The 26,542-nt window shown below is 49.0% G+C and overlaps 10 protein-coding genes across 10 annotated transcripts; 7 read left to right on the top strand and 3 right to left on the bottom strand.

Moving 5' to 3' along the window:
• Positions 1–141: 141 nt before the first annotated feature.
• KD926_000448 (uncharacterized protein) lies at positions 142–882 on the top strand (the record flags this gene model as incomplete). The annotated part of the gene is made up of 1 exon (XM_053096353.1): positions 142–882. The coding sequence occupies one exon, from the start codon at positions 142–144 to the stop codon at positions 880–882; it is 741 nt and encodes a 246-aa protein (XP_052959518.1).
• A 793-nt stretch (positions 883–1,675) lies between these two features.
• On the top strand, positions 1,676–2,170 carry KD926_000447 (uncharacterized protein; the record flags this gene model as incomplete). The annotated part of the gene is made up of 1 exon (XM_053096350.1): positions 1,676–2,170. The coding sequence occupies one exon, from the start codon at positions 1,676–1,678 to the stop codon at positions 2,168–2,170; it is 495 nt and encodes a 164-aa protein (XP_052959517.1).
• Positions 2,171–2,485: 315 nt separating this feature from the next.
• On the top strand, positions 2,486–6,065 carry KD926_000446 (uncharacterized protein; the record flags this gene model as incomplete). The annotated part of the gene is made up of 5 exons (XM_053096349.1): positions 2,486–2,700; positions 3,487–3,577; positions 3,631–3,713; positions 4,624–5,709; positions 5,762–6,065. 5 exons carry the CDS (start codon positions 2,486–2,488, stop codon positions 6,063–6,065), a joined length of 1,779 nt encoding a protein of 592 aa, XP_052959516.1.
• A 117-nt stretch (positions 6,066–6,182) lies between these two features.
• On the bottom strand, positions 6,183–8,513 carry KD926_000445 (carboxypeptidase S1; the record flags this gene model as incomplete). The annotated part of the gene is made up of 7 exons (XM_053096348.1): positions 6,183–6,466; positions 6,556–6,720; positions 6,792–6,914; positions 7,006–7,147; positions 7,203–7,719; positions 7,820–8,325; positions 8,382–8,513. The coding sequence occupies 7 exons, from the start codon at positions 8,511–8,513 to the stop codon at positions 6,183–6,185; spliced, it is 1,869 nt and encodes a 622-aa protein (XP_052959515.1).
• A 2,757-nt stretch (positions 8,514–11,270) lies between these two features.
• On the bottom strand, positions 11,271–13,224 carry KD926_000444 (putative choline transport protein; the record flags this gene model as incomplete). Its single annotated transcript, XM_053096347.1, has 8 exons — positions 11,271–11,388; positions 11,482–11,834; positions 11,905–11,963; positions 12,016–12,200; positions 12,253–12,541; positions 12,590–12,812; positions 12,861–13,020; positions 13,067–13,224. 8 exons carry the CDS (start codon positions 13,222–13,224, stop codon positions 11,271–11,273), a joined length of 1,545 nt encoding a protein of 514 aa, XP_052959514.1.
• A 1,820-nt stretch (positions 13,225–15,044) lies between these two features.
• KD926_000443 (alpha-galactosidase D) lies at positions 15,045–17,215 on the bottom strand (the record flags this gene model as incomplete). The annotated part of the gene is made up of 5 exons (XM_053096346.1): positions 15,045–15,765; positions 15,812–16,610; positions 16,669–16,725; positions 16,775–17,073; positions 17,118–17,215. The coding sequence occupies 5 exons, from the start codon at positions 17,213–17,215 to the stop codon at positions 15,045–15,047; spliced, it is 1,974 nt and encodes a 657-aa protein (XP_052959513.1).
• Positions 17,216–18,473: 1,258 nt separating this feature from the next.
• Positions 18,474–20,547, top strand: KD926_000442 (nucleic acid/nucleotide deaminase domain-containing protein; the record flags this gene model as incomplete). Its single annotated transcript, XM_053096345.1, has 5 exons — positions 18,474–18,554; positions 18,619–18,635; positions 18,875–19,663; positions 19,728–19,752; positions 19,810–20,547. 5 exons carry the CDS (start codon positions 18,474–18,476, stop codon positions 20,545–20,547), a joined length of 1,650 nt encoding a protein of 549 aa, XP_052959512.1.
• A 1,607-nt stretch (positions 20,548–22,154) lies between these two features.
• Positions 22,155–23,834, top strand: KD926_000441 (putative amino acid permease family protein; the record flags this gene model as incomplete). Its single annotated transcript, XM_053096344.1, has 2 exons — positions 22,155–22,311; positions 22,372–23,834. The coding sequence occupies 2 exons, from the start codon at positions 22,155–22,157 to the stop codon at positions 23,832–23,834; spliced, it is 1,620 nt and encodes a 539-aa protein (XP_052959511.1).
• Positions 23,835–24,285: 451 nt separating this feature from the next.
• KD926_000440 (uncharacterized protein) lies at positions 24,286–24,918 on the top strand (the record flags this gene model as incomplete). Its single annotated transcript, XM_053096343.1, has 2 exons — positions 24,286–24,365; positions 24,459–24,918. The coding sequence occupies 2 exons, from the start codon at positions 24,286–24,288 to the stop codon at positions 24,916–24,918; spliced, it is 540 nt and encodes a 179-aa protein (XP_052959510.1).
• Positions 24,919–25,593: 675 nt separating this feature from the next.
• Positions 25,594–26,511, top strand: KD926_000439 (uncharacterized protein; the record flags this gene model as incomplete). Its single annotated transcript, XM_053096342.1, has 4 exons — positions 25,594–25,713; positions 25,775–25,831; positions 25,892–25,964; positions 26,021–26,511. The coding sequence occupies 4 exons, from the start codon at positions 25,594–25,596 to the stop codon at positions 26,509–26,511; spliced, it is 741 nt and encodes a 246-aa protein (XP_052959509.1).
• Positions 26,512–26,542: the final 31 nt, after the last annotated feature.

Genomic DNA, 26,542 nt, shown 5'->3' with positions numbered 1-26,542 from the left:
GGGACGTCAACACATGTCGATGCCTACTTCCTCAGGCCGACCTCAGCTCGTCCCCCCAAAACACCTACCTGTCTATCTACTGTACCTGCCCACAACCACAACCATCATCACTCTCCACATTTGTTTGAAGCCGCTCGCAAAATGGTGTCCGTCCAAAACAACCCTCGTCCTCTCACAATCGGCTTTGCCGGGACCGAGAAGGAGAAGGTCGCCTCTCTGCGCCTGATCGCCGACAGCATCGCCCAGCAACGACAGACCGCCGCCAAAGCGCTGATCCTGCATCCTCTCTGGCTGGCGACGGTCGTCCTCTGCCTCGCCGCCAGCTACTACGTCCTCCGCCTCCATCATAACGACTGGCCCGCCATCATCATGACCTGGACCGGATGCGTCATGACGGGTCTCGCGGTAGTGCGATACCTAACCGCCTCATACCTCTCGCAGGCCGAGCAAACAGGGACGTGGAAATGGCTCTACGAAGGCTCGGGACACGCTGCGGGGTCCCGCGTCGGCGCCCGCGACCACATTCTCGTCACGAAGCTTGGCCCCGAAGTGATTGGGGCGCTGGTGCTGCGACCCGTGTTCACGTCGGCGGGGATTGAGCCCCATATCCGCGGGGCGAGACACTTCGTGCGCGGCCAGGACATGTACTTCCCCGTGGGCGTGATCCGCGCGTGGACGGTGCAGCGACGATATCGCGGGGAAGGCGTCGGACGGGAGCTGTTGGAGCGGGCGGTGATGGCCTGTCAGGCACAGGGATGGGGAGAGCCGATCTTTTCGCAGAAGCATGCAAATGCGGCGCAGGGGGTGGCCAAGTCGGCGTTTGCCAAGGGAGACGACAAGGCGAGGAAGTTGTTGGAAACGATTATCAAGGCCAGGCGGTAGCTAGTCTGTTCTCCTTGCTTTCGAATTCTCTGTGTTTCTTTTCTTTTTTGTCTAACTACGCACGTCGACGAGAATCGCCAGAGGGATCTGAGCTCTGAATTTGATACGTGCCGAGGTTGGCAGCGCGACCAGCTAATGCAGCATTGTGCAGCGGGAAGCCGGTGGCGTGGGAAGTGGATGGATATATGGAGTACAGCACTAGTGGGGAATCGACAATGAAACAAACAGGGTATCATTCAATCCATTCCTTTCATTTTAATATTTATTGAACCTTCCCAGTTTCCACCCGGTTGGAGGGTCCCGATCGGCTAATCGGACGGGTCTGGTGGCCCAATCCACAAGGCACCAAAACACCCAACAGGGACCGAACCGGACAGGAACAACTCACAACTCACGAACAATGCTATTAATAGGCTCTCTGTACTGTGTCGGGTACAGAGTAGAGTAGTCAGCCAGGCCAGTTCAGCAGCACCCAGAAAGCAGCGTCAGTCAGATCAGGTGGCCAACAAGTCAACGACCGGTGGAAGGTGAGACAAGAAGTGCCGATCGGCGGGGAGGGCAGGGCCAATGGAGAATCCCCGCCAAGTGAGAGATAATTATAGAGTGGAGCCCGCAGGATTTCTTTTCTTCCTCTCGTATCAGCCCATCCCCGTATATTAAGTCTCTTCCTTGCCTCCTTTCTTCCTCTTCTTTCGACTCTTCATCCATTCTCAGTCCTTCGTTCAGGGTTATCATACCTCCATACAATAATCAATCATCCTCTAATCGATCGATTTCGAATCCAAACATCACAATGTCTGCCACCACCACCTCCGTCTCTACCACCACCTCCTCCGCGACCTCCGCGTCGGCCACCTGCACCGGTTCCATGTGGGAGCTCCCCACCAAGGACATTGCCTGTGCCCTCCCCAAGTCCGGCAACGCCACCGACATCCTCGACAAGTGCTGCAAGCACGCCAAGGTCAGCCACTACAACGACGGCTGCGGCCTCTACTGTCTGGCCCAGGAGCAGTCGGCCAAGGACCTGAGCGACTGCTTCCGCGACGAGGGTGCCAAGGACGGTCAGTTCTTCTGCAGCGGCGGCAACTCGTCCCTGACGGCCACCGCCGCCGTGCCCTCGAAGACCGACTCCGACTCCGATTCCAAGACCGGCACCTCCACCGGTAGCTCCGCCAGCTCCACCTCCAGCGACTCCGCCGCCATCGCCCTGAGCCAGCCCGTCTCTAAGAGCGGCCTGGGCTTGTTGGCCATGCTGGTCTGCTCCGCCCTGATGGGTGTTGTTGCTTAGATCGGTTAGATCGGAAGAACAGCACGGACAACGGAGAGAACGACGACAAAAAGGGGAGATGGCTGTACAGTGGCTTACTTTTATCTATCTAATACGTTAATACCCTCATGAGAATGGCCTGCGTTTGGAATTGAATGTATTATATTTTCTTATCGTTCCGGTTTCACGGTCAATGGGTCACGCTAGTCTATTTAATATGGGAATGAAATTTCCGAATTGATTTATTCATATTTACACTGGCCAGACCCTTGAACATCCTGAAGGGATCCCCTCTCCCCAGTCCTCCGTAGTTTGTAGATATACAAAACTCCATGAATGTACAAACCCTCGCACTCAACCCATCTACCCTGGAAGCTCAACATCAACATCAAGCAAAATCAGTTCCCCAACCCTCTCAAAACCCACCCTAAACCACCAACCGCCACCGCACCCACAACTCCCAAGAACCCCTTCCACGATACCGGCACTGTCACCGTCACCGTCCTATCTCCTAGAAACCCCACCCGAACGGCCTTGGATACTACTAAACCGTTCGGCTCCCATCGCACGACGGTCTGGTCCTCGCGCAGGTGTTTGCGCTGCAGTTCGCGGCCTTTTTTGGTGATGCGGCGGGGCGTGCGACGTGCTGGTGGTTGTGGTGGGTTCGTGTTCGTGGTGTCGGTGGGCATGGTTTTTGATTTGGGTTTGTTTTTGTTCCCGGGATTTTTATCCAGGTGGATGGTTTGTTTGGAAAATAAATAGAGGTAATGGGGATTCTGTGGGTGTGCGTGGTAGGTAGTATTCGTGGTGGGTGATATTAGCAAGAGCCCCTGAGACGAGGCTGACTGTCAGCCTGGTGGTCGAATCTGACAGCCTTGTGGTTTACTTTTCGCGGTCTGGGTTGCGGATGTGGATCTCATGTTGAACACGAGGATAGACTATCATATGAAAAGAGAGAAAACTCACAATGGATAGAGGAAAACAGGTTGGAGTGAAATTGTGGTTACGGAGTGGTACAGTAGAATCCATCACATCTTGAAATTGATTTTTAATCTCGCGTTGTTTGAAAATTAAATTTGTTCTCTTCTTACACAGACAGGACTATTTTTCCTTGGCTCAGTTTACTTAGTGAAGAAGGATGGATTCCTCTGTAGTACAGATAGACTACGGAGTACGAAAAAACAGTACTAAGCCCAAGAATGGGGCTCTATTCGACCACTAGTGCATCTGTTTACAATCAAATGCTTTTTTCTTTGATAAAAGAGCTGTTAATTCCATGAAAACACTTTTCTCGTCAAGCCTTCCTTTTGCTTGCCGTTTATTGACAAAGCGTTTAGATATTCATGGTTCATACATAAACTAGCGCCTAGGCCTAAGAAGGTTATGGAAAAGAAGGGCCGGCTAGTGTTCTATCGGCAACATGAGAAGGTAGGTCACCTAAAAGTCCTCTTGTCAATGGCGCCTCACTGAATTCTGAGTAGGGTGGACACTTCGCGGCTCTTGAGTGGCCTGCGGAATTCCTACAGGATATTCAGGATTTCATGGAGGCAGTTTTGAAAGAGCGGTAATTCTATTGCGGGATCAAGATCTGATTCAAACTTCGATATTTATCATGCAATACAAAAAAGAACTGTCGACCTTGCGGTATCGCTCTCTTCGCGTTTTCAACCTAGTCACGACGAATAGTTGTAGGATATACTCGAGTTCATAACCACGCAACAACAGGGAAGATTCAACCATCTCCTCAACCCGTTCTAGACTCTTTACTAAAACATTCTAGATATCCATATAGAAATCTACAATAGCGCCCGAGACCAGGGAATCCAATCAGGTTCTATGCCATGATATGTTTTAAGTAACTAAATATGGACTAGCGTGGTTCTATTCACAGGCCACGAAACAAAGTGTGAGTACTTGAATTTTGTCAATCAGGGTGAGACATTGCATTTGTTCTTCGAGGCATGAATCTAAGTTTTTTTTCTTTCATATTTTCTTCTTTCCTGTCAAAACAGCACCGGTCATTGAAATGTTAAGCCCTGGCAAGAGACATTTCTCTCCGCAGAATCTCGGCGTTGACCAATGTTAGTTGGCGGGAATATTGGAATACCTATCCAACAAGATAAAAGATAACACAAGATGAAACGAAATATAGTCAAGTCATCAGAAATAGAACCAGGCATCAAGCGGAATCAGTTTCTGATCCAGACCCCTTAGCGCAGCCAATCAACTATTCTCTGCAGACTAACCCAAGCTAGTCAGCTAGCTAGGTAATCCTTCATCTAAACGCGATGTCAGCTTCAAACTAAGTCCTTAATCTCACCACCATTCCCAATACTGTCGGGAAGATGTGTAACAGCATGCGAGTTTGCGGCAGCAGATCACGAACAGGCTGCACAACATGCAAGTAAGTCATCCCCCCCCTCAAGAAACAACAAACATCCCGAGTAGTAAATACCTAACACCCACACCAACAGGGCCCGCCGCATCAAATGCGACGAAAATAAACCGTCCTGCTTACGCTGCACATCCAGCCAGCGGACCTGCACCTACACACCTCCTAACGGGAAACCGCCCCGCCCGCGGTTCCGCGTGGTCGTCTACACGGCGCCCCGGCCATCACCGTCGCCGAATCTCTCGCTCGCGACGAACCCGCAAGAGCGAGAAGCGCTGGAATTTTTCGTCCGGGAGTCGTGCGATCGGTTTCCGTTGGATTTCTCGCATGCGGTGTTGCGCGCGGCGGGCGAGGAGCCGGTGCTAGCGTCCGCGATCATGTCGTTTGGGGCGTTGCAGCGGGTGTTTGAATTTGACAAAGTTAAGAGAAGAGCGACGGATAAATGGACTGAGCGAATGCGATTCGCGACGCAGCACTACGGCAAGGCTCTTCGGATGTTGCAGTCCCGCGCGAGAAACCAAACGCACGACGTGACGCTGATTTGCAGCGTGCTGTTTGCCTGCTTTGAGTGTCTCCGGGGGTGTCGGCGCGCGGCGATGATTCATATCGCTTCGGGGTTGAATCTGCTGCGACAGGTAGAGGAGACGGCAGGGACGGATACTTGGGGGATTATGTCTCGGGGCACGATCCGGGGGTTGTTTACGAGGCTGGATAGTCAGCTTGTTGAAATCTTGGGGATTGGGGTCGGTGAAACGCTTAAAAAGAATGGGATTCGAGCGCCGAAGGCCATGGTATCCGCTTTGCATGCTGATGCAGAATCTGAACGAGTGGACATGCATGGATTGCTGGATGAGCTGCTGAATGCAATCTTGAGGGAGAAACTGGATAGTCTGGTAGAGATGCAGGGGTTAGGTGCCGCGTCTACGTCGACCATGCTACTGTCTGCGTTGAATACGTGGCATTCGCGATTTGATCACTCGGACTCAGACTTGAAGAAATGGTCATTAGAAACGAATGACGACGATGTCATACTTCGCATCTGGTATCTCATTGGCAAGATGTATCTGACTATTCGGCCATCCGATCCCGAAACCGCCTGGGACCGATTCTCCGGTGAATTTGAAACGATACTCTCTCTCTGTGAGATCTACATCTCTGAATCTAGGAAGTATGTCTCACTTGGAACTCTACAAAACACGAAACAGTCTAACCACGAGTAGGAAGCGCGCACCCAGAAACCACACGTTCGCCTTTTCACTCGGTGTCGTCCCGCCTCTGTTTATCACCGCGCAGCGATGTCGGAATGCGTGCATCCGCCGTCGCGCAATCCATTTACTTTCCACTTGTGAGCGGAGAGAAATATTTTGGGACTCTGCACTAGCCGCAGAGGCTGCGCAGCGCATAATAGAGATCGAAGAGTCTGCAACATTTGATACAGAAACTCAGCAACCGGTTGATATGAGGGTGAGAAATTTAACGGCCGTTCTGGACGATGAAGACGGCGCAAAGATTTTGTTACAATAGTATTGACGACTTAAGAATGGGGTCTATAATACAAACACACCGATTAGAATACAAAAACCGAATGACATTAATAAAACAATCCAAGAAATGAAAATTTATCTACACCCCCCAATCCGGCTACTTTCTCGGCTCGACAACCACGAAATCCTTCACCACAGCTGTCCCATTCACCAAGGCCTCCTTCTGCCCCTCTGTACAAGTAGTCGACATATCCAGCGTATAGCACACCGGCTCCGCAGGCTCCGGCATGACATTCTTAATCCCGAAGCTCGAATGCGGGCCCCGGGTCCGATACCTACCCGGATAGTCATCGATGAGCCATTCCTCGCCTGTAGCGATGTCCTTGGAGGCCATGATGCGGGAGAAGATGCGATAGAAAGTTTCAGGCTGGTATGCAGCAGCTACATAATCCATTCAATCAGTCATGCCATTTTATTCCAAGTCACGAACTAGGAAGTAATTCCAGGTGGAAGGATATACGTGAACTTACCAGCATGACCCGCATCAAAGACCCTCGTGAACGAAAGATTTCCATGCTGACGAACAACACCACCTGTGTAGGAGGCATTGGTGATGAGAGCTTGATACCCACTGTTTTTGAAAGCGTGAGATTGTTCGTGCTTGATTGAGAGACTGATGTTTTCACCGCCCATCCCTAGTGTGTGTTAGAGCTCCTCAAGTTTCTTTTTTCAATTGCAAGGGTGGAATAGAGGGTCAAGGGCATACAATTGCAGAGATAATCCCGATCTCCGTAGACCAAATTCACCTTGACGCCGTGGGCCAGGATAGAGGCGAACTCGTCCATCGCGTTTCCGCGGAGAATGAGGGCGTTGCCGGTGCTACCGAAGGCTAAAATATGGCGTTAGCTACTGTAGAGGCCCTTGAACGGTAGCAGAAAGTGTGGAAGTAGGATGCCTCTCGAAGTCAGATGCAAACATACCAGAGTACACGGTATTCGAATTAGCAGTGTAGTTGACCGGCACGGCCAACTCCTTTTGCACCCAAGCCCGGTTCAAGAATCCATCGCTATACGGAGCCGGAACAGTGACCGTAGACACGGCGGCCATATCGTGAATATCGCGCTGAATCAAATCGTCAGCACCATTGCACGCAACCCAAATGGAAAAGAAAACCTACCCCAGAAGCCACATACCCTCCCAACACATTCACATAACAGTACTCATTCGCTGCAACACACAACTCATTGACCTGTGTATTATCCCCCAAATTCAATGGGTCCAGCTTATCACCGAGCTCTTTGCACTGCATCGCCAGATCCAGACATCCGCCTGGTTTCGTGAAATTGTGCTTTGAGGCCTCGTAGATTTCCTTAGTGACTACCTCTACGCCGTAGGTGTTCCGGTATGCGAATTCAGGATAGAAAGAGCCTTCTGTCACGACGTCGCTGCAGCCATTGTGGATGCCGAGCGTGTCGACGTGGATTTTCTGGGCGGAGAGCTCGCCGGCTTGGATGCGCTTGTTCTGCTCGAGGATGTAGGACGTGTAGGTTGGGCCGTAGCGGCCCCCGAACTTTGGTGGGTGAGTATGTAGATGTGCAGGGGGGATGGGGGAAAGCCAGGTAGAGAAGAAACGTACTGATTCAGTCCAAATGTTGATATGGTTATGGTTATCGGTGGAGTTATATTCGGGGAACCTGCGCGCGCAACGACTTAGCATCCCAGATACAGCCGGCCTTTAAGCAACCAAACAAGTGGGAAGAAAAAGAGAAGCAAAGAAAACAGAAAGAAACATACTCAACTATCCAGGCCTGCAACGCATCCCAGAACATTCTTGCTCCCGTCGTCGTCGAATTAACCGTTCCATTCAACTCGCCACTTCCGAACACCCCGACGCTAAACGTAGCATTGACAGCGGGTACTTGCGCTCCCATCTCTGCCGGAGAAACAGTCGACGTGGTATAATCAATGGTTGAATTAGTCAGATAGTCATACGAAAAGCCCGTCTGCACCGGCTGATCCAGAAACAGCATGTTGGAGACATTATTCCACGCCCAGGGGTTCGGAACTGTGCTGTTCGAGTCCTCGTTGACCATACAGGCCCCGACTTCGGTGAACATGGAGCCGATGGAGCTGGCGCCGGGGCCGCCACCGAGGTAGACGGTTAATGGGGCGGATGAAGGGTCATGGAGAGACTCGGTGTAGAAGAAGTAGATGTTGCTGGGGTGGGGGGATGCATCGGTAGGGTTTGGGGGTAAGTGGATGTAGCCGCTGTATGAGGTAGTTGAGTTACAGATGTTGGTCTGAGATGTTCGTGAGATACTTGTGAACTTAGAAGAAAAGCATTTGGGATTAGTACCTGTTTGTAGGACAGCGAGGCTCCGGGCACATGTGAAGTGATACGTTTGAGGTCTTTCGGGGTGGCAGGAAAATATTCAGCGAGCGACAAGGAACAAAAGAGAAATAAAACGAGCGAAATTAGGGTCGGCATCTTGCTTTGATAGAATGAGTGTTGGGTTTAGTAAAATTTCCGAGGGAGGACGTAGCACGTTATATATCTTGAAGACCATGTGGAACTAGAACACAATTAGAAATACATTGACCTAAAAGTATGCTCCATACTGAGCGACGCAGTCACTCAATCATCAAGCTCAATTAAGAACTGCTCATAAGTATCGTATGGCTCTAACCAGGAAGAGAAAAAATCTGTAGTTGATTATATGTTCGGATTGATCCAGGAGCATACTAACAAGGGCCCTAACATAGGGTGGTAGCCTGCGATATTTAAAACTAAATTTACCTTCCAATTGCTCTGCCCTTTGGACCAAAACATGTGAAGAATTTATCATTTAGATGAAGGGGGCCTGGTTCTCGTCTATGCCTAGCTACAATCGGTATGGTACAGACGATTGAACCTCTCGGTCAGAACTAGCCGAATTGGGTTAAAATGCATTATAAATCATAAGCGATCCCGGTGCAGGGACGCGCATTAATGAAAAGAACCGCGAAATTCAACGATATATGTTGATCAAGAAACATTTCTGCATGGGTTTTGCATACATTAAATGACCACGCCGCCATAAAATGACAAGTAGGCGGAAAACTGACAAGGCGGGTTGCACCTGAGGCATCTAAAAATCTACGAGATTTGATTGTCTTCGGGGCTCAAGAAAAACTCCCGTGTTTCTTAAACTTTGCCCTTCAATGTGTTACGTTTGGGGGTATATTAGGCTCTTCGCTTGCACGACCCTGTGGCGATGAATACTAATCGATAGAAGATGTGCAATTGATCAGTCATATGCCCACCCATTAAGGAACGAAAGCTGAAAGGTGTCACGTTGGACCAAAGGCCCGTTGTTACTCAAAAGGGATAGGAACGCCTGGACCCTTTTTGGTCGAGCGAGGGCGAAGCTATATATGCCGTAGCCATTTGTGGGTAGCAGGTAGGGCTAGTATACTAAGCATCCAGACTTTCAATACAGGACTGGAGGTCCAACAACTGCCGCCCCAAAGCTATCGATTGGGAAAAAAAGTTTGTTTGCGTCCAACATCGGGGCCTTGTATGCCTTCAATCAGCATGCTGTGTCTACATTTGATGAGGCTTTCATGTCTCCCTGTGTGAGGACTGTGTCCGCCTTTTCATACTGACACTATGTCTGCTTTCAACCAGGACTTTATTTCTGCCTGGCATTTCCATCAGGGCTTTGTATCTGCCTGGAATATCTATTAGGTGTTTATTTGCCTTGTGCAAGGACAGTGTCTGCCTCCAATCAGGTTTTGTGTCTGCCTTGCGTATCCATAAGGACTTTGTCTGCCTTGGATGAAGCTTTTATGTCTGCCCACAGCGGAGCCTTTCTGTGCTTTCAGTGAGGACTTTGGGTAAGTTTTTGAGAAGAATTTTGTGTCGGCCAACAGTGGAGTATTTGTATGATTGTATCCTGGCAGATCTGAAGAACTAAGAAAATATAACAACCATACTGGCATAATAATTACGCAAGCTGTCCAACGCTTTGGTCTTCATTCCTTAGCCTGGGCGTAAGGGTCTAACAGGCTAGGCTAAAATAGGGAGTTCACCTAGCAGCAACCCTAAGAGCTGGCCGTCCTCTGATGATGAGGATCAAAATCTGTTGTCCCTAGCAGTTTTCTAACAACAAAGTTACAGATTGTCAACATCTAATTCGAAAAGTGATACAATCGATCTTGAGCAGAGATGTCCTTCAGAAGCACCCAATGCCACCTTCGGAGCAGAGAAATGGAACTATCCGCGGTCCAATGTGTGGAAAGTGTTCGCTACCTTCTGGAGTGGTGAAGGGTGCGAATGATGCAGCCTACGGTGTATGTCCCAGCTTCAAATTTAAGCCTTAAATGAAAGCTAACATGAACAGCCCCTGATTCCATACGTAAGTTGGCCATCCCTTGCCTACAACCTCGACTAAACCAGTATACTTCCAGCTAGAGACATACTATGACCTTTCCTACACTATTGTCTCCCTGATATTTCTATCCCCGCTAGGGGGTATACACTAGCTGCGGTCCTAAATCACAAAATACATATTACTTTCGGTCGTCGGGGTGTGGCCTGGATCTCACCGGGCTGTCATCTAATCGCCTACATCGTGAATTGCCTGCACCCACCCTACCCGGTGCTCGTGGTTTCGTTTATATTCGCAGGTTTCGGCAATGGTCTTGCCGACTCAGTATGGAACGCATAGATTGGGAATATGGAGAACGCGAACCAGTTACTGGGCCTGCTCCATGGATTATACGGCGTAGGAGCGGTATTGAGCCCGCTGATCGCCACGTCGGAAATCACAAAGGCTGAGCTTGGATGTTATTATTTCTACTATGTCATGGTAAGCCCCAATCACTCGCCCGGCAGTGATGTGATTAATAAAAAATTTAGATCGCTTGCGCAGCAATCGAACGGTACTTGCGTCTTTTTCTTTTGGGACTCTACTGCAGCTGAATTCCTTAGCGGGACCACCGAAGACGACGACCTCGCCAAGGCCGGCCTACGACAAGCCCTCTTCAAGTATCCATACGCCCATGAGTGGCAAAGCATATTGCATCTTACACCCTGGGCTTGTCAAGCAGAGAAAAGTTGACATCACAAAGGACACGCAGAAGGGTCTGAGTTTGAACTAATCTAGCCATTTTTAGCCGGTATAAGCTCCTTCTAAGACGGGCCCAAATCAAATTAAAGCGGACCTATAATCCCAACCAAGACATCCATCCGCTATATCCTAGTTTACTCCAGCGCCCTTTTCAACATATCCCAATCGATGTTCGGCCCAGCGAACTTCTTCCTCCTTTCTAACCACAAGATCATTACTAACACGAACACACCGACTGCGACAGCTGCCCCACTATTCAGTTCAGTTAGCCTGTCCTTTTGCTCCCACCCTTTCAAGTCGAAAAGAGAAAGAATAGACATGAAAAAAGCAGAAAAGAACACTTACTAGTTCATTGACCCTTTCGTAGCAGGAATCTGCGTCGGAAAACACACCAACACCAATGTGAAGCCAAACCATGCGGTAGAAAATGCATTAACCGCATACCCCCACCTCCCCAGGTTAAATGGCCTCTTGGGCAGACTTTCCCTCCGCCCGAAGAGCAGAATTGTCTGCGGGGCGACATACGTGAATGTCAGGAACATGAAGGACATGTTGATGATGGAGTTAAAAGCGTCGGTGCTGGCGATGTAGAGAAGGCCGTAGATAAGACAGAAGACGGCAGTGAGGAAAGTGGTCCGCACCGGGATCTTGTATTTAGGAGAAATATGGTTCCAGTATGAAGAGACGGGGAGGCCGGCCTTTTGGTTCTGGTAAGTATCTCTTCTTCACTTGTAAATCGGGGGTGAGTTAATAATGAGATCTACTTACGTCGCGTGAGAACGCCCAGGCGATTCGACTACATGTTATCCATTGACTGGGAAGACAGGCTGGATCAATGAGCACGATATTGCATGAAATGGGGGGAAATGGAAAACAAACAGTAATAAAGAAGAATGAGATAAGATTGCAGCACAGTAGCTGCCGTTTTGCTTCCAGTTGACTGGTAAAACATCTCCATCGAGGCATGGAACGAGTTCTGCACAGCATGCATATCCTGGACTCCACAGAGCACGACCATTGTCCACGGAATGGCGGTGATGACTCCTATAAGCTGGGCCATGTTTCTAGAGTGAAAATGTCAGCTTTAGCTTTCAGATAATACCTTCAAGAGCGTACAATACTAAAGGAAGATTTCGCCCTGGTCGTGGCATCTCCTCAGCAATATGAGTGACAGCACCATTGCCCATGAAGGCATACTGGCCAAGATTAATACTCAACAGCCAGGCAGGGACTCTTGACCATCCGCTGGCACCGTCATACTGGGTCATCATCTCTGGATGGTAATTGCCCTTGCCCATAGACAAGCAAGTGATGATGACAGCGAAGAAGCCAAATATAGACAAAGCCATAGCCGAGTTGACCATATGGTCCACGCGTTTCTGGGGAATAACGAATACGGGGATTACTTATTGATGTCAGTTATGTTCGCAGAGAGGACAATAGAAATTCTTACAGCTCAAGACAATGGTCAGTACATAGCAGAGGTAAACTTGCCATTGTTGAGTTTCAAAATCCGGATACCAGAACGCCACGACACCAAATGTCGAGGTTGCCACAATGATGGTTCCTGAGGCAAGGGACATCCACCACCCGAGAATATTACAAATTCCTACCAGATAGGCAAGAAAATTCCGGATAGAGCTGGGAGCCATGATATAGGTGTAGTGATATTGGCCCTTTAATGCCTTAGTAGAGCCTCAGATAACGGTAAAACGGTCACTCACTCCAGAAGACGGAAATGCGGAGGATAACTCCGCAAGACCTTGGAAGACAACCGTAGTCGCAACTGCCGCAAGAACAGGGCCGAATAGAGCTGTTTGGCCTCCGCCATATAGCAAGGTAGATCCAATAGTTGCGGCATAACCCAGCCATGCGTTGGAAATGCTATAATAGTCAGTATCGCCCGGAATATAATGATAAAGAAAGATACCTGAAAGCAAACCCAATCGCTCCTACCCAGGAAAAAGACCGATTCAACTCGGCCCGATGGCCCTGGGCTTGAAGGACAGCGTCATCCGAGGATAAGGGCACATCAGGGATCTTTTCCACCTCCGTGGACCGTTCAGTAGGTTTGATATCAAGCGACATTGTTTAGCGAGCACCGGATTTCATGAACTGGCGAGATTCTTAAAATGCCCCGGGACAAATATAAATTTCCACGCATATTATTTATTCAACATGTCACATGCTGATGACGAACCGGCGAAGGTTGTTACACTGAGACAAAGCAAGGACAAGGAATGTGCGTTAGGGTTGGTCCAGGTTTGCTGCGGATGTCGAGGTTGGCTGGGTGCGTGATTGACGCTGTTGAGTATGGTCGATTCTAATGGAAACGACACCACAGGGCGAATTCACAACCACACAGTCTATCCTGGAGTAAATGGAATTCTGATCAAACACAGATTAGAAACGAGCGTCATTATTTTCATCACTTGTCGGAGTTCAGTACGGATGTACGGAAGCTCAATTGCCCTTGCATAGAGAAGCAAGGGCATTGTGTCCTAGGCAGCATAGAACATGATTCCGTGGCAATCAGCAGAGAAGCAGAATTTTCAATCACGAATTGAGTGGGTTAATATCCAGAAGTGACAAGGTTTAAATGAGAGAAATGCCAAACAAAGTTATTTGCGCTGATTACTTGACAACCTGTAATCTTCTTGCGGAGCCATGAGCCTTTTTAAAAAAAAAAAAAAAAAAAAAAAAAAAAAAAGGAAACCCCCAAGAGGATTATATGCCAATTCTCCCTAATAAACCCTATTGTGACCTTTGGATACTCCACGCAATAGCACAGACTCAAATAGCTTGTTCCGTGCTACAATGCCCGGATCACATCCCAATCACCAAGAGTGCTGTAGCACAAAGTTCGTTAGTCTGTTAGAGTTCCTTCTTCCAATTGAGGTTCCAAGAACTGCCTCCAGAAAAGCCAAGAAGCCCCAAAATACCCCGATGTTTAAACACTCCGACCATCAATGTGTTTCAACTTTAACCCTTTGATGTCGACATCCTGAATAGTACGGGCCTAGAATTGTTAGATATCGTTCTTTTGGGCTTTCAAGCGACTGACATTCAAAGCCATAACGTGGCAACTTCCCGGAACAATACACTTTGCATACATGCTCGTCCCACATTTGTTGCAGAAGTAATGAGGGTAGTTCTTGGATGCGAATGCGTATTCCTAATCGGTGTTAGACCGACTGAGATAGATTGATAGAGCGCAAGTATTTGATATAAATCGAACTGACCGTCACAGCATCATCGCTATGTTCGAGCTGGATTTCGGATCTGGTGGAATATACAAACAAATAACCATTAATCTGACAGATTGAGCCTTAAAAAGAGCTTAGTAACCATGAGAACTGATTCATGAGGATGAATAACGGACAGTTACACTGAACAACATCTTGCTCCTCGAGAGGAGAAAGGGAAGCTGAGTATCTCACTTGCCCACAATGGCAACTCCCACGGTAAGTCTTTCGGCTGGAGCTTTCGGACATTGTTGAAGGTCCTCAAGATTTTTTTGCAGGGGCAAAGTTCAAGCAGGCTAGGTGTAAATTGCGGGCAACGTCGTGTCGTGAATGTTAGCCTCAGACAACTAAAAAGCATTTGCTGAGGTCTCAACGCCAACAGTGTCTCGAGGATTAGTGGGAGTGGATTTAATGCCAAGGTAATACAATTTGGTTGAATACGAAACTTGGCTTGGAACTTTCGTTGGGCACATCACAACAACATGACTTTGAGATAGTATGAGGGTTGTGGAACTGTGCCGAGGCAGCGAAATATCCGTATAAAAATATGCTTTTTTTTTTTATCTCAGTATTGAGTTGACCAGCAGATCCAACTTGAACATAACTCGGAGTGTGCTGAGCATCATGTTCTGCCTGATCCCCACAGCCCTACCTATACGAGGCTCAACTAAAGACAGTCAACCCCACAAAATCGGCCCCGAAAGACTCAACTCCCTGTTCTCCCCCAACGTTTCCGATAACGACATCATTGTCCCCGTCCTTCCATCCATCTGTTAGGACTCCCATTGTTGCAGTATCCCACCATCCTAAGCCTGGCCCGAAAAGCTCACTGTGCTTACCGCTCAGCGGCGTTTCTACACGAACTGGCTTTCCGCCGTTGATGGCCACGGTTAAATTCCGGGTGTTCCTACCCCAGTCCCAGGCGGAATCGAAGGCGACGTCGTTGTTGGTATAGTCGATCTCGATGTATTTGGAGCCAGCCGTGGCGGGGACAACAGCACGAGCAGTACCGTTCGGGCTAATGTATCTGATTCGGGAGCCAACAGGCTCACAGAAACCCGAGCCACAGGGCTCCTTTCGAGTGCTTCCGCTGAGAGTGAAATCTGTGCTGGGGTGGTAGGTTCCACGAGGTGAGCCAATCACGATGGAATCGATTGATGGGGCATTCCTAATGGTGATGGAGTTGTTTGACCCGGCAACAAGAGGAATGTTAAGAGACACCTCTTCGCTGGATGCAGTGACGGCTTTGAATATTTTGCGACTGCTCACACTCGTTTCAATGGTTACGTTAGAGTGAGTCGAGACTGGCTCAGAGAAATGGATCGTCAGGGTATGTTTGCTGCTCGTAGTGTTGGCATATACCGATTTGAAAGTCGTAGATGATCTTTAGAAAATTAGCTTTGAAAAAGTTCAGTAAGAGACCGGCTTACCTATTTGAGGATGCAAACTTCTTTGTCGGGTACCGACCAGACACAACTGTGTCCTGCAATTCAACCAGAATTGTGCCGTGGGCCTCGACTCTAGCAGTGTACGAAGTTTTAACATCGCGAGCAGTTGAACTTTCCCAGATATTCTTCAAGATCCCGGCAGATTGAAGACCAATGTCAGGCAGGTTCAAGGTCAAATCACTGGCCTCGTCTTTCCAGTTGATCAACGCTGCCACGGTCCGACCACCCGACAACGGCCCACTCCACACCTCATAGCCGTCGTCTGCCCATCTCCGACGAAGGCTAGCGCTGACCCCTAGCTTATCCTGGTTATATCCGATCACATCAGTGTTCTTCAAAATAGCTAGAGACTCATCGTCAATACTTCGCTTTTCATCCTTCAACGCCGCACCGATTGTCAGAGGGCTTTTCAGAATCGCCCACAGCGAGAAATGCGTCTGTTCTTCCGGGACTGTCAAGACTCCGTTACCCACTTCCAGCATGTCCAGATCTGGCCATTGACCTGGCCCGGCAAAGCTCGTTTGCGGGACCGCCTGGTTCAACGTGCGGAAGATGCTTCGCCAGGCGGGAAGGATGTCGTTGCCGATTCTCCAAGTGTGACCAATAGACGGAGCCCAGAGTGCAGGAAAGTCGACTCCCCATTCACAGACTTGAAACAATATTGAACGATTCGTTTGGGCGAGAGCGTTTGCCATCTTCACAAATCGAGGATGAGGTGATGTACCGGGCGAATAGTTTACGGTTGGGTATCCGGTTTCCTTGTCCGAGAAGCAATTGTCATCTGTAGAGTCCATTAATATCTTTGTTCGCTTGGCAGAGCTCGTGATGATCGATCGTACACTTCAGCGCGTCAATTCCCCAAGAAGCGTACGTCTTCGCATCCTCCTCTTCGTGATCTATATTGTAAAGTTAGAACACGCCGGCCGACAAAACAATCGAACGCACACAAATTCCCAATATTATCGGGCGGACTGCCGCACAACTTGATGCCCGAATCTCCGTAAGCACCGAACAATAGTCCTAGGTCATGTATATACTGGCCCAGAGATGGAAATCCTCGAGGGAACAGAGTCTCATTCCAGGTAAGGAAGCCATCCTCAGGTCGTTCCGAGACAGTCCAGCCGCAATCCACCGTAACGTAATGATATCCAGCGGACGCAAGCCCTAGGTCGACCAAGGCCTTGGCATTGGACCGTACGATTGTCTCGTTTGGTTTGCAATTATAGGTGTTATAGGTGTTCCATCTTACCCAGTTAGTTTGACACTGTTAGGCAGCTAGGAAACATACCCCATAGGCGGAGTCCGCGCCAGGCCATCCTGCACTCGAGGGTGGAGAGTACCCACAGCAGCAGGTAATATCAAAGACCAAATAAATAAGAATGTCATGATGGGAGTAGTGTTGAGCTCACTTGATCCATGATAGTCGCACCTGCAGGGGGGGATTCGAAATAAATAGGGCATGGCCGAGACTCCATCGGAGATTCCCCGCATCGTCGCCTGATTTTCTGGGGTATTGCAACACTCCCCGGAGAAAATGTCGGAGTACTGTCTCGGAGGAACATCTTGATTCGAAGGAATAAGTAGAGTTATACCCCTGGTTTAACGTCATTCGTGCCGCCAAGAAGACTTTAGCCAATTATCCGGTGCAGCGAGGGGTACAGTTTGCTCGAAATATCGGAAAATTTCCTCTTTGGGATTGAAGATCTGCATAAGCATAATTAGTATCGCACCACACTGTTAGTCATGTTAGCTACGAGATTGTATGTCTTCATAGATTTGGATAGAAGGTTCAGATGGTGTGGATGCGTACGACAGAAATAGTCAAGCATCTTGTCGTTTGCTTAAGCACCCTGGATGAGATCTAGCACGATCTCCTCTTGTAAAGGAACTTTCTAGACTGTTCTAACTAGTAGCTTCACTATACTTAGCTCACTATGCACAAGATCTACAATGATTATATGTCAAAGTGTATGGACTTCAAGCAACTTTGAGGCGACTGTGAAGATATGTGTCATTCGTCATCATCACCTGACTGGGTTCACCGAGCAAAATAATGGCCTGGAAAAACAAGGAAACTGCATGGAAGCCGGGGGACATGGAAGAGAACAAGAAAATCAGGCATCCGAGAAATGTTGCTTATACTGGAAGATACGTTTTAAGTGAATGATAGTCCCCGATCTGACTTAGGCATTCACTCCCAGAAGAAAACTCTGTTTACACCCCAGTGCCCCTCCCTTTCCTCCTACTTTCATGGAATTTCTTATCTCATCTCTCTCTCACTTCTTCCTTTAACATTTCAATTATCTCTGCGCCCTCCTCTCTTCCTATTCCTGGTCCTCTTTCCCCCTCGTTCCCCCTTTGCTTCTACTTTGTATTTAGGAGTCATTCTGTCAAGTGAGAATAGACTTGTAAACAAAGACCCGTCCACAGGACCGGGCTATCAGGGTTCTATTTCCTCTATCGAGCAGTCAGACTTCCCTTGATTTTTCTTTTCTCTTCAGCTCATCGGAATCAATGTTCTCTGACTGAGAAATTCGACTGGGATTTGTCCGGTCTGGACAAAGGAAAATCCAATGCCTTTGTCAATCTGCTCGCCCTTCGAACCTGCTATATTGTTGAAGACAACTCTCTGCATAGCAAAGCAATGGCTACAATTCTGGAGATTAAAGTATCGCGAGCTATTCGGACGCCTCTGAATGTCGTAAAGCTCTATCACACGATCATGGTAAACTCAAGATCCAGTTCTTGAATTGTTTGGCCGAGCTGGTAGGCAATGTGGAACATTCTAGACCAACAACTTACACTAGTATGATCGAGAGAGAGGGAGACGTGAGTATCTGGGTCACAAAGACCGGAGGGTTCAAGGAACGAGATCGCGTCTTTTTGGACGGACTAGCCAATTTGCTAACCTATTTTGCATCCGCAAATGAAGGTGTGTGCATGCATTCTCCGCCACTGAAGCTGAGAGACAGATACTAAACCAGCCTAGACGAGAAGAACGCAGAGTATCTTTGGACAGCTATGCTGAGTTATTACGAGGACCAGTTCGAAAGCAAATCCATTCATCTGTTTGAATTTCAGTCTGGAAGAGGGCAAAGATACCTTTTGTGTCAGCCTGGATAACTCATCTTCGGAAATTCGTCAAAATAAGCTACAAGAAACCGTTGATGTTTTTAAGCGAATCTGTCAGGCCGCCCAGGGCTCCAAGTCTGTCACCATATATCCGATACCTTACGACAAAGCATCAGAGAGACCTATTGAGAGACCCCTCAATTTGGAGCAGACTCTTGAGTTGCTGGGAAAGCGACTAGACCCCTCAACCATCGCAAAAGTCACTGGAGAGAATTGCCTCGTCTCCAAGACCCAGGAGAAACTTAAATCGCTGCAGAGACAGGTTCCTTGGGTTCATGCGGAGATGCAAATGGTTTTATATTTCAGTACGCATGGACGGTCGCTTAGTGATTTGTTTCCCTATCTTAGATGCAATCAGCTCAGTTACTTCATTTGCACGAGCTTTCTCAAGCATTACAAATACAGCCAGATCCCAACTAGGGGGTGTGATGGGGCACTTTTGCAGCCCTGGTCAGTACCGGAGGTGACTGGAGTAACGTCCATGGGTGCACACAGTATTCCCCGGGCCTTGCGGTGCTTGGAGGACTATCTCATGGAAATTTTGAAGGGCATGCTCAATAAAGTCTCAACGCCTTTTGACGCTCAAGTTAGGAATCAAACCACCAGCATGGATGAAAGTTGCCATGGCCTCCTGGGATTGTCTGACCTGAGGAACACTGAACTGCCGACCGAAGAGGCGAAAGTTATGGAAGCATTTGAGAGGTGAGTTATAGGTAATTTTGAGAGGCTTTCAATCTAATGATGAATTAGAATCTCGCTGGAATAGGGAGCTACATTGGCTCAGAGTCAAAGTGAGAATCTGGCATTGGAAGATGTGCACCACGAGGAACCGCTACGTGAATGCATAGTTGTCTTCGCCTGATCAAGCAAACATGCAAAAACAGGCAGAAGACCTTCTGCCAAGCGAAAAGTTAGAATGTTTCGATCTGCTAGCCTCAATTTGCCACATGGACCGCCTTCATCCGACGGAAGATGTCTGGTACGACTTTGGATTTTTTGTGTGTCGCAATGAGCTGGAAGAGACTATGCTGGCGAACCTTTACAGCCGCTTGCTCGTTAGCAACAAATTTTTCAATACTCTTGTCTCGAATGACATGAGATCTGGACCTAAACCAGACACGGCTACTTTTTCGGAGTTTTGGCAGGCATATCAGTCTTGCAAATTGATACAACTCATGGACTCAAAGGGACTGGCATCCGAGAGGAAGATGCTTCCTTGTCTTGAAGCCTTTCTCTCCGTACCGCGTCGGTATTCCCAGTCAATTTGGCTGCTTAAGCAATTTATTGCTATCGATAAACCCGCAGAATCCCCCCCTTGCAGGGAGGTTGAAGATGACTATGGTTTTAAAAATTGTCAGAGCATCGCAGAGACGCGTATACTGATGGAGATTTACAAGAAACTGCTTTTGAAGGCAGATCCACTTGAGATTCATGACGCATGCCACAGAGGGAGGCTATTTGAGTTCGCGCAGTGTTTTGACATAATTGATGAGAGAAATAGAAAGCTGATGGAAAACCGCTACACTTTATGGGAAGAAGATGATTATGACTATTATCAGGATTATGATCGGGGTTATTCGGATTAATTCTTCAGGCACAAGAAATGTCTCATCGTCTTTTCTAGTGGCTTTGCAATACCTATTTCCCCAATCTCCACCTCGTTTTCCCTGCTTTTTTTTTTGGTTGGGGAGGGGGGTCAAAAGAATTCTTGAGTCTCAGAATGTTGTAGAAAAGTATCTAGTATTTAGCATAACAACTGGTTTTGAGATGGGAAAACAATAAATGATACCAATTTCATTGTAGAAATACCCTTTACCCCCTAGAAAGCGTCAAACGACATCAGTCTGATACTGTCTACCATCCTCGTGATCTGCCATTCTCTTGATTGGGAAAGTCCAGGAGATAACTCGAACAAACAAGCTATAATGTATCTGCAGCCCAATCGGCAAAATTAATTTGCGATGTACCCACATAGGTAATGATATTCTACATATCGGGATTCATAGCCCGCTGGTACCTGACTTGGACCGGAAGGTTCATACTACAATTATCCGATTACAGAGTCTCGATTGAAGAGGATAGGTAGATCCGATAGGGTGACAAGACCGGCGATTCATTATTAAGCATCGAGAAGCCATGGAATTCCCTGTGACAGTCTATCATCGGCCATCTGTGAAGTCAAGAACAGAGCCGACAAAGGCTGACTCAGAGATCGACACTGCCACCAGCAGCTTCCCCGCGTTTTCCCACCTTGTTTCCCGGTAACAGCTCGGCTAGCAGCAGAGTTCGAGTTAGTTTCGTAAGAGTCAGATCTGGACCTGTCCTATCGCGCTGGATACGGGGCATCTAGATGAACGGAACGTCAGCTTCGACAGGTGGTCACCGATTATTTACCGCGTCTATCTTTTGTTTCTGGACCTTTGGGTCCAGCTGGGTTCTGTTATCCCGCCGTATCGCTTTGAAATCCTGCAGATGATAGGCAGGTTGTTATCTAAAGGATGCAGTCATGCATTGGATCGACAATCATCAACACGGGGATTATCAGGGCCGCATAGACCTGCCCGATCGGGAGTGGCGAGTTGGTATCAGGGAAGGGCCTGGGGGATACTAGGGAGGACGAGGGTTTGACGATGCAGAAAATACTGTCGCCTAGTGGAGGAGACAGGCGGGCTGTGTGGCTCATCCCTATTCCCGCGTCAACAAAGGTATGTGCAGAAACTAGAAAGGGAGGGAGGATGGAGGGCGACCAGACGGTGACATCAACCATCCCCACTTAGGAAGTCCTACCGAGCCAACACAAACGGCCAATTTCCTCCCCGCAAAACAATTTCCTCCGACTGTGTTCCGCGCGGAAAAATCCGAACAAATTATCTGCTAGCCCTGATCGAGTATCTCACGCCTATCACGGTCTATCATTCATGACCAATGTCGGTGATTAACTTCCCCCATTGATAAACAACCAATCCATCCATGCGCTTCTCGTGAGGGGAACCGAAATACCCCATTGCTGCGACGCTGTGCTGGCTTGGTAGGACACCGGCACCCATAAGAACTCGCGCCCCCTCCTGCGCGATCAGACCGGGTACAGTCGAGTCAATTGACAGCAGAAAATGGACAGTTGGGTTCGCTTCTTGTCCATCGATTTGATTTTTCCCCCTCTCGGCTGAATTGCTTAATTCCCGTTTCTCTCCGGATGGACCTGGAAACAAACCCCCAATCTATCAAACCGGTGCAATCGGTCGATCAGAGTGTGCAAGATGCTCGCGATCTCGCGGCCATGGGCCATGATCAGGCCCTGACGCGTAAATTTGACCTCTGGAGCATGTTGGCGCTCGCATTTTGTGTTCTCGGTAGGTGCCCGCCTACAGCCTGACCGATACGATCATATTTTTTTTATTGACCGAGACAAGGCACCTATTCGACGTTCGCGCAGGATCTCAACAGCGGTTTGACCAATGGAGGTCCCATTACCATCCTCTGGGGCCTGTGTCTTGTGACGGTGTGTAACCTCTGCGTGGCTGTATCGCTGGGTGAGCTGGCCAGTAGCATGCCGACCGCGCTCGGCCAAGCCTACTGGGTCTTTCGACTATGGGACTCGCCGACAGGGCGGTTCGCATCATACATGTGCGCCTGGATCAACACTTTCGGATGGTGGACTCTCACCGCATCCCAAGTCGCCTTCATGACCGAGTTCCTCTTGGGCATGAAAGTCATGTTCAACCCCAATTGGGAAGGTGCGGGCACCGGATGGTTGGAGTTCGTGGTGTACATTGGCTGCGTGCTCGTCTTGACGGTCATCAACGTGGTCGGATGTCGCAGTGAAAGAGTTCTGCCGTGGCTGAACAATTTCGTCGGGGTGTGGTTCACCGGGCTGTTCGTTGTTCTCTCGCTTGTTCTGCTCATTTCCGTTGGCGTCAAAAGCGATCTTTCCTTTCAGCCCGCCTCGTTCGTCTTTGGCAAGTGGATGAATCAGACCGGCTGGAGTGACGGCGTCGTCTGGTTCACCGGACTAGTCCAAGCCGCTTACGGCCTGACAGCGTTCGACGCTGTCATCCACATGGTCGAAGAGATTCCTGCGCCGCGTAAAAATGCCCCTAAGGTTATCTGGCTGGCCGTGCTGCTGGGCGCCGTCACCGGATTCATCTTCATGATCGTCTGTCTTTTCTGCATCCAAAACGTCGACCGAGTCGTTGATTCGCCCAGTGGACTCCCATTCATCGAATTGATGCTGGAGACCATTGGTCTGAAAGGTGGCGCCACGTTGATCGCGCTCTTCATCTTCAACGGCCTTGGTCAGGGGATCAGCATCTTAACCACAGCCTCCCGGTTGACGTGGGGCTTCTCACGCGACGGTGGTCTACCCTGGAGCTCCTATCTCATGCATGTCGATCCCACTTGGAAGGTTCCCGCGCGGGCCCTTTGGTTCCAAGGCGTTCTGATCGCTCTAGTCGGGATTCTTTATCTTTTCGCCAACACCGTCCTTGACGCCATTCTGAGCGTCAGCACCATCGCGCTCACTATCTCGTACGGCCTTCCCATCGCGGCGTTGCTCGTCGTCGGGCGCGAAAAGCTCCCCCCGGGCCCATTTCAGCTGGGACGATGGGGTAAACCCGTGAACTGGGTGAGCTTGATATACTGCGCCATCACAACTGTATTTTTCTTTTTTCCGGGGTCGCCAAACCCACCGCCCAGCGACATGAATTACGCGATCGCCGTATTCGGGGTGATGCTGGTTATCTCGATCGGGTTCTGGTTTCTGCAGGGAAGTCGAACGTATCTAAAGACGGAAGATGCGATCGCGCAAATGATTCTGGCGCAGAGGCTGGAGAATGAGGCAGAGGCGGAAGGAGGAGTCGATACCAAGAAAACTTAACCTGAAATGGCCGGGATGTTATAAGGACACTGTATATACTCGGTATAAGGAAGAGAAGAACTCTCTCTTCAGAGTTTCTAGTTACCAGGTAATTGCTCACCTGATTCCTTCGGGAAATTTTCTCCGACCATATCATCAATTGTTTCATCCAAGATCCTACTAGAATGTCGCTCGAGCACATAAAAGCCAACAATGCATGTAATCAATCCCGATGACCAAGGTTGATGAGGGATTATTGAAGCAATGAAATTCCATTAAGATTATGGGAGGGAACGTCTTCCCCCGTGGAGATGTCGCCGCGGATATGGACTAGAAATAAGCCCTTACTACTAAGGGTTGACCCTTTTAATATTTTTTCCACAGGAGAAAAACAGCGCTTTGACGTGGCGGGTTGCCCAGGTGCTACCTCCCCGGTCACTTCTCTCTCGACCGTCACATCTTTTCTGTCACAATGCCCTCCAACAAAGATCGACTCTACGTCGCCTTACACGCCCGTGCAGGAGGGCCCACCATGCCCGGGAAGGAAGATACGTAAGTATCCATGGCTGTCTGAGCCACGGTACACGATACCTACAACCCAAGCGCTTCATTTGCATTTCTCTCTGATAATTCTATACGACATAGATACCACTGGGCGCTACTCATTGCACCGAAGAACGAAATAAAATCCAGCGTATGCCTCCATTACGAAGCCAAAGAGCGCCTGAAAGCAGATGGCACCGGGGAGTGGTTCTTTGAAGAGTCGACGCGCTCTGTCGGTCCGACGAGTATGCTGTTGGTGCGGATCATGGTAGCGAAAATAACTGATAAAGAACGATTGATGAGACTGCTGAGGGAGACGCCTGTCAAACAGAACACACCGGGCTGGAATTGCGTGAAATGGGTGAGGGAGGCGTTAGATAGGGTACACGCGGATGGCAAGGTGTTAGGGAGATGTGTTTTGGATTGGGCGATCATTCGGGATGCAGCGATGAGATACTGTCAGGCGAAAAGAGATGAGCATCGATTTGATGGGAAAGGGTCGTTTGATATTGAGACTGTTCCGACATTCGATTTGATTGAGGGTAGGGAAACTGCGGTCTAGTCAGTGAGTCAACGCTATATATTTTCCCGGGATGGTACTTATTTTTAGCATCACAGAAGCGCTTCTTTAGGTATCAAAACGCGAACCCTAGGCGATTTTGATCATGCCCTCGGTTGGAGAAACATCTACTAAGTCCTGAAACCAAAGGTAAACATGCAACCTCATGGAACCAACAATTGGGGCCACTACATGTGATAAAGGTCCGTCATAAAAATGATAAAGCGGCAAAGAACCCAAATCACTCCACCTCGTGAGGCTCTTGCACTTTGATTCACCAAGACAACGCACCAAGACTGAGCTCATACCGTTCCAAGCGAGCATTAAAGTCACTCGTTCAGGCTCAATAGACTTCCCGTCCACGCGACCACAATCACACAACCCGAAGATGAGTGGATGCTCAAGCCCCGAACACGAGGCACTGCTGCGCGCCAAGTCAACCGGCGCCCCAGAAGTACTATAGGAGTTCGTTCTACTTTATCTAGTCGTGTGATAGCGTGGGATGGCAATGGGAATCTGACCTTGCCAAGAGAAGAAATACGAGTGTTGACCCATTTGTACGATTGATCTCTGGGAAGTATTTACGTGGATGGGATGCCAGATTCCGTCCCTTTTTGAAATATTGAAACAAGAGCAACATTTCGAGAGTCAATCCACCCTGTATTTATCCTGGTGAAGATGCTGTTCAATCGAGCCCTATCTCTGCTTGTCGCCAGTGCCACCATCCACCAATGCGCCGCAGACGAGGAAGCTGGCGCCAACGAACTTCCCATTCTCATGAAGGAAGAGTTTGGCACCGTTGAGTACGGCGCCCTCGAGAAGAGAGACACATGTCCTGGGGGTGGACGATGCATTATAGGGAGATGTTGTGGTGACGGATGCGCCCAGAATTGTTGCGGACATGACGATGGCGGCGGTATGAATATCCCGCACGAGACGACCCACGAGTCACATAAAAGCTAACGTGTTAATGCAGTTGGATGTGGCATTGCCCAGCGATGTCAATTTGACGGCAACGTATTCATCGGATGTTGTGCCAATCTTATCGGGTTCGTTTCCTACCTTTGCTCTAACGCTGTGTTGATCTGTCACTGATTTTGTAGAGGATGCACTGGAACACCCACTATGATTACGATCCACACGCCCTACAGCACTGTCACGCTTCGGACTGATGATGAATACCCAATTACCTACGCCCCGGCCATTCCCACGGCCGATGTGACGAGCGAGTCTAGGGTATCTACAGATGTAGATTCGGGTTTGAGCACGGCCACTGTCACTTCAACTAGAACCACGTCGATATCGACCTCATCGGCAGAGGACATTTCGACCACCCCTGTGGTTGAGTCTTTGACGGCTACATCTAGTGAGCTCCACCTATCGACCTCCGAGACTACTTCAAGAGATGCCATCACGGCCTCAAATGACTTTGGTTCGCAGTCAAGCTCGTCTGCCAAGCCGGAAGCAACTGTGAACGACAATAATGTCTCCGATGAAGACAATACCGCATCAAGCGGAGGAGCTGGAAGAACATTCAGCGCAATGGGAATGGGAGCGTTGTTAGCATTTGGGGCGTGGTTCCTGGGGACCGCATAGGTAGACAGTTACTCAGTATGTTGACAGTAAT

Source organism: Aspergillus affinis (genome assembly GCF_023601865.1).
Source record: "Aspergillus affinis strain CMG 70 chromosome Unknown NODE_10_length_487445_cov_86_957759, whole genome shotgun sequence".
In the NCBI taxonomy this organism is placed as follows: Eukaryota; Fungi; Ascomycota; class Eurotiomycetes; order Eurotiales; family Aspergillaceae; genus Aspergillus; species Aspergillus affinis.
The sequence above is the reverse complement of the archived record's forward strand: the minus strand, read 5'-3'. Positions and strand labels throughout refer to the sequence as shown.